At 39.3% G+C, this 10,160-nt stretch overlaps 2 protein-coding genes across 2 annotated transcripts; both read right to left on the reverse strand.

Moving 5' to 3' along the window:
• Positions 1 to 3,483: 3,483 nt before the first annotated feature.
• LOC123503767 lies at positions 3,484 to 4,640 on the reverse strand. The gene is made up of 2 exons (XM_045253768.1): positions 4,331 to 4,640; positions 3,484 to 3,902 (listed from the first exon to the last, which is right to left on the reverse strand). The coding sequence occupies exons 1-2, from the start codon at positions 4,638 to 4,640 to the stop codon at positions 3,484 to 3,486; spliced, it is 729 nt and encodes a 242-aa protein (XP_045109703.1).
• Positions 4,641 to 4,786: 146 nt separating this feature from the next.
• LOC123503768 (uncharacterized protein K02A2.6-like) lies at positions 4,787 to 7,162 on the reverse strand. Its single transcript, XM_045253769.1, has 4 exons — positions 6,992 to 7,162; positions 6,028 to 6,905; positions 5,256 to 5,495; positions 4,787 to 5,039 (listed from the first exon to the last, which is right to left on the reverse strand). Exons 1-4 carry the CDS (start codon positions 7,160 to 7,162, stop codon positions 4,787 to 4,789), a joined length of 1,542 nt encoding a protein of 513 aa, XP_045109704.1.
• Between the last annotated feature and the right edge of the window lie 2,998 nt (positions 7,163 to 10,160).

Below are 10,160 nucleotides of genomic sequence, written 5' to 3' on the forward strand. Positions count from 1 at the left end.
CTTTTTAATTATTCTTTTATTTTATTTATTCTTTTATCTTTTAATTCTTCGTTTCGTATTCTTGTTCTTCTCTTATATTTCATCTTTTTTAAAATTTTATATTCTTTATTCATTCTTCTTTTAATTTTTTTCCTTTATTTTTTCTTTTTTAAAATTTTATATTCTTTATTCTTTTCTTTTAATTTTTTTCTTTTAATTCTATGTATTATTTTCATTCGTCTTCATTTAATTATTGTTCATTTTATTTTTATTTTTAACACTTCCTCTTTTTTTTTCTTTTTGTTTTAATTCTTCCTCCCTATGAATATTTTTATTTCTAAATTTTCTTTAAATTCTTTTTTTTCTAATTATTTTTCATCTTTCATCTTTTAATTATTTAATTTATTTAAATCTTCTTTTAAAATTTCTTGTTCTTTGAATTCTTCTTTTAAATCTTCTCATTCATTTAATTCATCTTATTTTGATTATTCTTCTTCTTTTAATATTTCTTTTTCATTTAATTCTTCTACTTCTTCTTAAAAGTCTCCTTCTCGTATTTTTTTCTTCGTTTAATTTTCTTCTTCCTGTGGACACCACAACCACCTGTGTCTTCCTGTGGACACCACAACCACCTGTGTCTTCCTGTGGACACCACAACCACCTGTGTCTTCCTGTGGACACCACAACCACCTGTGTCTTCCTGTGGACACCACAACCACCTGTGTCTTCCTGTGGACACCACAACCACCTGTGTCTTCCTGTGGACACCACAACCACCTGTGTCTTCCTGTGGACACCACAACCACCTGTGTCTTCCTGTGGACACCACAACCACCTGTGTCTTCCTGTGGACACCACAACCACCTGTGTCTTCTCACCACGAAATTTTCCTTGCCATCTAATCACCTTTCTTCTTTCATTATTCTTCTTCTTCTAATTTTTCTTCTTTAATTCTTCTGCTTGTAATTTTTCTTTTTAATTCTTGATCTATATTTTCTCTAATTCTTTTCTTCTAAATTTTCTTCTTTAATTCTTCTTTTTCTATTTTTGCTTCTTTAATTCTTCTTCTAATTTTCTTCTTTAATTTTATTTTTTCTAGTTTTTCTTCTTTAATTGTTGTTCTTGTAGTTTTTCTCTTTTAATTCTTCTTGTTCTTCTATTTTTTTTTTTTACCCTGAACGTGCGGTGATCGTTTCTGGACGATTGTAGGATGGCGTGCGTAGAGTCTGAGATCGTTCCAGGAATCATGTTTTTTCCGCACTAAACGTTTGAATCTGTCCCCTTCCCCTCACTATTGGTACTGGGGCAAGTACGTTCCCCTCACAATACGTCATCTTTTCCTGTATCATCGGAGGTTGGGGGGTATTTCTTAGCGGCGGGTTCTGCCATGGGAGAATTTTTTGCTATGCACTAACTTTGGTGTGAGAGGTGATAACATGTTGAAAACTACAGCGTTGTACTCAGAAGAACACAAAAAAATATGATTTTAATAGGAAAAAAAATTTTGATCCTTTTTGACAGGTGTGGCTTTTCCACCCGCTGTAACACACGGAAAGTAAATCAACTCCCCGCACGTAAAGGGTTACATTATTCCTATTCCTATTTTTCTTCTTCTTCATCTTTGAGTTTTCTTCTTTTAATTTTTCTTCTTTTCATTCTTCCTCTTTAAATTCTTTTTCTTTTAATTATTTCTATTTTTAATTCTTTTCCTTATTTCAATTGTTTTTAATTACTTTATTGTTTTATTGTTTCATTGTTTTATATCTACGTTTTTTAAATCATCTTTTTTAATCCTTCTTCTTCTTTTAATTCTTTTTCTTTTATTTTTTTTAAGTGTAATTCATTTCATTCTTCCTTTTATAATTGTTTCTCTACCTTTAATTCTTCTTCTGACTTTAATTTTTCTTCATGGACTGCTTCTGGTTTTTTTTAGTACTTCTTCATTTACTTCGTTTAGGAACACTTTTTTTTATTATTTTTCCTTCTTTTTTTTTCTTTCTAGTTCTTCTTTTCTTTTATTTATTGTTCATCTTTTAATTCCTCATTTCGAATTCTTGTTTTTCTTTTATTCTTCATCTCTTGTCTCTTTTTTATTTTTCATTCTTAATTCTTCTTTTAATTTTTTTTCTTTTTTTTTTTAATTCCTCTTTATTTATTTATTATTTTTATTGTTTTTCTTTTAACGCTTCTTCTTTTATATTTTTCTTTTGATTCTTCTTATAATTCTTCATCTTTTTATTTTTTTTTCAATTTCTGAAGTTTCTTTGAATTCATCTTTTGCCATCTTTCATTTCTCTTCTTTTTTTTATTTATTTCTTCTTTTAAATTTTTTTTTAATCTTTGAATTCTTCTTCTCTTAAATCTTCTTCTTTTAATCCGGCATATTTTCATTGCTATTCTTCTTTTGATATTTCCTTTTCATTTAATTCTTCTTCTTCTCTTTCTCCTTATAAGTTTTCTTCTTCTACTTTTTCTTCTTCAAATTTTCATCTTTTTGAAGTCTTCTTTAAATTCTTGTTTTTTTCTTTTACGTCTTTTCTTCATTCTTCTTCGTTTGATTTTCGTTTTTTCCTCTTTTAATTCCTCTTATCCTTTTTTACCTTGTTCTTTTCATCATTTTCTCTTTTCAATTCATTCTCTTGTTTTATCTTTTATTTTTTTTATTATTGTTGTAAATTAGATTTTTCTTAAATTTTCATATTAAGTTTTCTTCTTTGAATTCTTTTTTCTTATTTCAATTCTTCTTCCTTAATTAATTCTTCTTCTTTAAACTCTTCTTAATGTTTCAATTCAACTTTTCCATTATTTTATTCATTTTGTTACATCCTATTTTAATCATTCCTCTTCTTTTAATACTACTTCTTTTAATTCCTCTTTTCTCTTCTTTTAGTTTCTTTTCTTTTATTTTACTTTTTTTTTTCTTTTAATTCTTTTTTTCACATTTTAATTCTTCATTTAATTCTTTTTCCTTTAATAATTTTTTTCATCTTTTATTTTTTATTTTCTTTTATTTATTTTTTTCTTATTTTGATTTCTTTTCTTTTAATTCTTGCTCTCCTTATAATTCCACTTCTTTTCATTCTTCCATTTTTTTAATAATTGTAATAGCTTCAGCAGGGCGAAACAAAAACCAGGCAGCGACAGGTGCGGTGTATTAGAGCTGAGCGACAAAGGTGTATCCGCCTACATGGCTGGAGCTTGACCGAGCCAAAGTTCACAGGTGTTACAATTGTCAGCTAGCTTGAAACAACGAAAGTAACTCGAATAAAACAGTAAAATGTATGAAGCCTCGAATGCTTCATTAAGTTTACAACACTCCTTCCCCTTTAAAATCAAACTGAATAAAACATGAAACATCTAAACTATTCATATTAAGATAACTAGCAACTTTATCCTTACACATGGAATTAAACTCTATTTCAACATAAAACAATAAACATGCAAACTAAAAAACGTAAAACTGAATGCAAACGAACACCCAATAAAACAAGAATATGAGACAGATTAATCCCAAGTGATCTGCAGACGATCTGGTTCCTTGCGAAGTCTCTCTGACCGACGACATGTCACCTCCCCCGAGGGTTGCTCCAGAGCTGGCTGTCGGGGCTTCGATCCATGCCCGGGCTGTTGTTCCCAAACCTGAGTTGGCACATTGTTCGGGTGTGCCAAAACAGGTTCCTTGACTTCTCCTGTACTATATGGTGGCCAGTCATTCGAGCGTCCCGAAACAGTTAGGGGTGGCACGGAACTAGATGGTTCCGAACCTTGTTCACTGGCTCCCGATGCTGAATTCACGATGTCCACAACTGGTGGAGATAAATCATCCGCGTTGCCCTCCTCTTCATCCAGTCTATCTCTTCTTCTTACGTAGTCCAGATGACGTCGCACCGTTCGTCCATCCAGCAATTTCACCTTAAATGAAACTGGACCAGATTGTTGAATAATTACTCCAGGTAACCACTTTGCACCTGGACTAAAATTGATAACATACACCTTATCCCCTACTCCCAGTTCTCTCGGTGTGCCTTCCTATCATGATAATTTTTCTGCATTTCCTGTTTCCTTAATACTCTCTGACTTATCCCTGGCATTAATAGGTCCAGACAAGTTCTTAATTTCCTTCCCACTAAAAGTTCCGCCGGCGAAACCCCTGTGGTAGTGTGTGGTGTGACCCGATAACGTAATAAAAATTTCATTAATCGCGACTCTAAGGAACCCGCTGTCTCTTTTGTCATGGCCCTTTTCAAAGTCTGCACTGCCTTTTCTGCTAATCCGTTGGAAGCTGGGTGATAAGGGGAGGTTTTGATATGAACGATGCCATTTTGTTTTAGAAATGTTTCAAATTCCTCACTGCAGAAGTTCGTGCCATTATCCGTCACTACAATCTCGGGTAAACCTTGTGACGCAAAAGTAACTTGTAATTTTTCAATGGTAGCAGATGAAGTAGCCGAATTTGTGGCGTGAACATCAATCCACTTAGAATGTGCATCAATTACCACCAGAAACATCTTGCCCATAAATGGCCCTGCATAATCTAGATGTAATCTGGACCACGGCTTCTCTGGCCATTCCCAAGGCTGCAAAGGGGCGTCGGGAGGTAGATTCCTCAACTGCTGACACTGTGCACACTGCTGAACTACAGTCTCTATATCATAATCCATATTTGGCCACCAAACATAGCTACGTGCAATGCTTTTCATGCGTGACGTCCCTGGGTGTGTCTCATGAAGTTCTGCTAGCACTCTCTTCCTTGCTACCTCTGGTACCACCACCCTTGATCCCCATAATATTACTCCATCCTGCACACTTAACTCCCACTTCCTTCTAAAGAAGGGTTTTGTGCTTCCACGGTGACGTTTTCAGGCCACCCGTACTGAACGTTCCTCCTGACTATAGACAGTATAGGGTCTCGCTCCGTCCACCGCCTGATGTCCTTCGCTGTTACTGTCGTCCTGTCCTGCCTCTCCAGCACACACACAACGTCCCCTGGCACCGGCGTATCCTTAGGAGCTTCAGGAAGAGGAAGACGACTCAAAGCATCCGCATTGGTTATATACTTCCTGGTTTGTGGGTGATAGTGTAATCATATGCAGATAAAGTCAAGGCCCAACGCTGAATACGACTTGAAGCCATCACAGGAACGGGGCGACTCTCATTGAATAAACTCTTGAGTGGATGATGGTCAGAAATAATCTCAAAATGACGGCCATACAAGTAATTATGAAACTTTTACTCCAAAAATAACAGCTAGTCCCTCTTTCTCAATTTGCGCATACTTGCGTTCAGCCGACCCCAATGTCCTTGAAGCAAATGCAATCGGTCTCTCTTCTCCCGACTCCAGACGATGTGAAAGTACTGCTCCCAGGCCGTGTGAAGAGGCGTCACAGGTGAGCAAGAGCGACTTGCTGCTGTCGTAGTGCACCAGTACTCGGGAGCTCCCTAACAGCTGCTTAGACAGGGACAGCGCTCGCTGCTCGTTGTGCCCCCACTGCCACTTGACTTCTTTTTGCAACAATCTGTATAATGGTGCAAACACAGTACATAGGTTAGGGATAAATCTGCCATAATAATTCACAAGTCCTAGATATGACTTAAGCTCCGTGGTGTTGCTAGGTGTAGGAGCATTGACAATAGCTTTAACTTTTTCATCCGTGGGTGTAGTCCCTCTGCATTTATTTTGTGTCCTAAATAATTAACCTCTGGTGCCTGGAAAATACACTTCTTCAATTTCAGTCTTACGCCTGCCTTGTCCATACGCCTCAAAACTTCCGTCAGGTTACTAAGGTGCTCCTTATCCGTTTTCCCGGTTACCAAGATATCATCTAAATATACAACTACATGGGGAATACCTTGAAGTAAATTTTCCATGACTCTTTGGAAAATTCCAGGAGCAGAAGATACACCATATGGTAGTCTGTTATAACGAAACAGACCCTTGTGGGTGTTAATTGTCACAAATTTCTTTGACTCCTCATCAAGTGGTAGTTGTGAATAAGCGTGCGAAAGGTCCAACTTTGAAAAGTCTTTCCTCCCGCCAAATTAGCTAACAAGTCCTCTATTTTTGGAATTGGGTAACTGTCCACTTTGCAAACTCTGTTTACGGTCAACTTATAATCACCACAAATGCGTATGGAATTATCCACCTTCACTATGGGGACGATAGGCGCCGCCCACTCCGAAAACTGCACAGGTTCAATCACACCTTGCTTCAAAAGTCGTTCCAGCTCGAACTCCACTTTCTCTTTCAAGGCGTAGGGAAGTGGACGAGCCTTGAAGAATCTGGGTGAGGCTTCCTTATCCACGTAGAAAACTGCATTAGTGCTCTTGATGAGACCCAGTTCATCCTTGAAAACTTTATCAAATTTTCGAATGACATTATCACAGTCCGTGCTACAATTATAAACCGCACCCCAGTCCAACTTTATTTTCCGTAGCCAGTTACGTCCCAACAAATTAGGGCCGTCTCCATCAACTACCACCAACGGCAGAGTCTCTAGCTGGTTACCATACTCCACCTCCACCTCCACTTCCCCGAGTACTTTCAACATACTACCACTGTACGTGCGCAACACCACTTCAGAAACTTTCAACACAGGTTTTGATTTTCCTTTCCAACTTTCCTCGTACGTTTCCTTATTCAAGACTGACACTGCAGCACCGGTATCTATTTCCATGGGCACCATAACTTTGTTTAACCTTGGGTGAACAACAACAGGTGGATCGCGAGACTTACTCACTGTATACATAGCATATTCCTCCACACAACAGTCTTCACTGTCATTACTGGCACCATGCTCGATCTTATGCATCTTATTGTTCTTGTTACTCTTGCTCCGACACACCCTTGCCAAGTGCCCCACCTTCTTGCATACGTAGCAGGTAGAGCGCGAAAACGACAGTCTGGATCCATATGTTGACCCCCACACCTGAAACACTGCCGCCGAGGTGCAAACCGCCTTCCCTGAGTGTCCTCGCTCCTTTCCTCATCGCGTCGCTCAGTAATCCTATTCACGTGGTTTCCTCGCTGCTCCCCCGCCAGCTGTAGGTCTTGAGTGTCCCTCGCTGCTGCCTCCATAGCCAGTGCCGTTGCTTCTGCCTTCTTAAAGTCCAAGTTCCCGTCAGCCAATAATCTTGCTTGTATTTTTCTATCGTCGATTCCACAAACCAGTCTGTCTCGAAGCATGTCAGTCAGCTGGTCTCCATATTCACAATACTGCTAATTTCCGAAGATCAGCGATAAAGGTTGACACAGACTCACTCTGAAGCTTGAAACGAGAGTTGAATTTGAAGCGTTTCATGATGACAGATGGCTTCGGGCACATGTGATTTCAATTCCAAGGACTTGTCGGCTGCCTTATCTGGTCTGTCTCGAAGCATGTCAGTCAGCTGGTCTCCATATTCACAATACTGCTAATTTCCGAAGATCAGCGATAAAGGTTGACACAGACTCACTCTGAAGCTTGAAACGAGAGTTGAATTTGAAGCGTTTCATGATGACAGATGGCTTCGGGCACATGTGAGTGTTTTCAATTCCTTGTAGGACTTGTCGGCTGCCTTATCTGGGAGGCACAGGGACCGAATCAGCTCGTAGGTTTTTGCCCCGCACACGGCCAACAGCGTGGATTTTTTTTCTTCTTCTTCTATGTCGTTGGCCACGAAGAAATGTTCCAATCGCTCTACGTACTGAGTCCATACTTCAGTATCTTGATTAAACTCTTCGAGTTTGCCAATGGTTGCCATGTTGCTTGGTAATCCTCGTCGCCAATGTAATAGCTTCAGCAGGGCGAAACAAAACCAGGCAGCGACAGGTGAGGTGTATTAGAGCTGAGCGACAAAGGTGTATCCGCCTACATGGCTGGAGCTGAGTAGTAGTAGTAGTAATAGTAGTAGTAGTAGTAGTAGCATTTTTGTGTTGAATCTGACAGTGCCTACTGCCTCTGTGTTAATACTATCAAGAAAAACAATTGCAAACCATTGTATTGTGGTGAAGTGATCAACAGAGTGTAGTAGTAGACTAGTAGTAGCTACTGGCCCCCCTGCTGATTGAGTAGGGAGTGCCTTCGTCTCAAAACTATTTTAGTAGGTAGCTAGGCTTTGTAAGTGTTTGTTTTCACCTTTTCGTCTGGCAAGGCTTCTATTTAGTTTTGTTTGGTGTGTAGTAGATAGAGTAAAAGATGCCAAACATAGCCAGTATCACACTCAGATAAGATAGAAGATTGTAGGGTGAATGTAGGTATCTGTTCCATTTTAGCCGACGTAGTTGTGCACCTACCTTTGCAGAGGAGGAGAGACTCACTCATCAATGCTTACATTTTGCTTTGGAACATCATAAGATGACTTGAATCTTTGTATGAGAGTATCCAGGGCCTCCTCCTTCAACTTGAATGTAGTAAGTAAGTAGGTAGGCTCACTATCACACAAATGAAGGACAAGAGCAAATCTGTCTGTCTCTTGATATACATTTTGGGGTCCGAGGGGTCTCCAAGCGCACGGGTTCAAATCCTGTCCACGGTCTGAGTGTAAGTTGGCCTTCCTCATTCCGGGCAACGGTTTCCTAGCGGGTGGGCTTTGAGATAGGAGGTACCCTAGAAAGTTTCCCCTTTACCCCATATATTCCCGTGAAAAAGCCAACTTGGTATAAAAAAAAAAAGGAGTACAAATCATCTGATTGGTAGAGTGATAGGAATAAATAAATTGATGGGTTTTTCACACACAATTCCTTGCAATCCATGGATGGAATGAATTCATCCATTTGTTGGATCTCTCCATAATAGTGTACAGAAGTGTGTGCTTCTTCTCTTCCTCCTTTTTTCATGACAACAACAAGACTTTTGGTGCATGCATACTTATTGGTGGTCTGTGACGCAATGTGATCCAGTCATTCCTCATCAAAAACACCCTCAAATATTTCTAAAGGTGACTCACTCACTCACTCACTCACTGAGTGGACAAGTTAGACGCCACCATCTCCCTCCCGTAAAGGGAAAAAAAGGCTTTGTGTCCACCACAGGTGATTGATTGTGGCAATTGTATTGAATATGATCCTGAGTTTGTGTTGTTTGTTCAGCATCAGACTGGCGGCCGCCGGCCATCTATCTATCTACCTATCTATCTATCTGGCTCAAGTTTAGGCTCTGATTCTGTATCAGTGGAATCACTCAGAATGATTGATCCATCTATCTAGATCCTCCGCTAACAAAGCCGTCATTTCTTCCGGATCAAGAGGTCTCTTTCTTTCTCCTTGCCATCCTAGCCTAATAAGAGGAACAAATGACTTAATAGCTTATCCGCCGCCGACACTAACCACTAGCCACGGTGACTAACTGTCCTTGAGTTGAGAGGCAATGTTGCCGCCAACTGTTTGCCGACTTCAAATGACAAACAAGTAATCATTCATTCGTTTGAACAATTTTGTTGCTTCGAACTAATACTCTATATACTCCATGCTACTACAATCACAACAAACGTCTACACACACACACACACACACACACACACACACACACACACACACACACACCATCCCACAAAAAGCAGGAAGAAGAAGAAGAAGAAGAAGAAGAAGAAGAAGAGAAAGAGGAATAGAAGGAAAAAGAGGAGGAAGAGGAAGAATCTATGAGTAAAAAGATAAAACCTTCCTTTTTTTTTTTTTTTTTTTTTTTTTGAGAGAGAGAGAGAGAGAGAGAGAGAGAGAGAGAGAGAGAGAGAGAGAGAGAGAGATGATGTTACAAATTAATGCCTTGTGTTTTTAAGTGAGCATTTTCCAAGTGGAGATGCTTTTAGTGTGGCCACAGTTGAGAGCATCGCCCTTAGTGACTGACTGACTGTGACTGTAACTGTGACTGACTGTGACTGTGACTGTGACTGTGACTGATTGTGACTGTGACTGACTGTGACTGTGACTGACTGTGACTGTGACTGTGACTGTGACTGATTGTGACTGCGACTGTGACTGTGACTGACTGTGACTGACTGTGACTGTGACTGTGACTGTAACTGACTGTGACTGTGACTGTTACTGTGACTGACTGCTACTGTGACTGACTGTGACTGTGACTGTGACTGTGACTGTAACTGACTGTGACTGTGACTAACTCTGACTGTGACTGTGACTGTGACTGACTGTGACTGTGACTGTGATTGTGACTGTGACTGACTGTGACTGACTGACTGTGACTGTG

This window comes from Portunus trituberculatus, chromosome 14 (assembly GCF_017591435.1).
Source record: "Portunus trituberculatus isolate SZX2019 chromosome 14, ASM1759143v1, whole genome shotgun sequence".
Lineage (NCBI taxonomy): Eukaryota > Metazoa > Arthropoda > Malacostraca > Decapoda > Portunidae > Portunus > Portunus trituberculatus.

What these genes read in the sequence shown, in the direction of transcription:
- LOC123503767 (XM_045253768.1), bottom strand. Translation starts at nt 4,640, where the DNA reads ATGGATTATGATATAGAGACTGTAGTTCAGCAGTGTGCACAGTGTCAG. An exon ending in TAATGGCACGAACTTCTGCA is followed by an intron (nt 3,903 to 4,330) that starts GTGAGGAATTTG and finishes AATCTGGTCCAG; the next exon opens with TTTCATTTAAGGTGAAATTG.
- LOC123503768 (XM_045253769.1), bottom strand. Translation starts at nt 7,162, where the DNA reads ATGCTTCGAGACAGACTGGTTTGTGGAATCGACGATAGAAAAATACAA. An exon ending in GGGAGCAGCGAGGAAACCAC is followed by an intron (nt 6,906 to 6,991) that starts GTGAATAGGATT and finishes GCAGTGTTTCAG; the next exon opens with GTGTGGGGGTCAACATATGG. An exon ending in ATTCCAAAAATAGAGGACTT is followed by an intron (nt 5,496 to 6,027) that starts GTTAGCTAATTT and finishes ACCATTATACAG; the next exon opens with ATTGTTGCAAAAAGAAGTCA.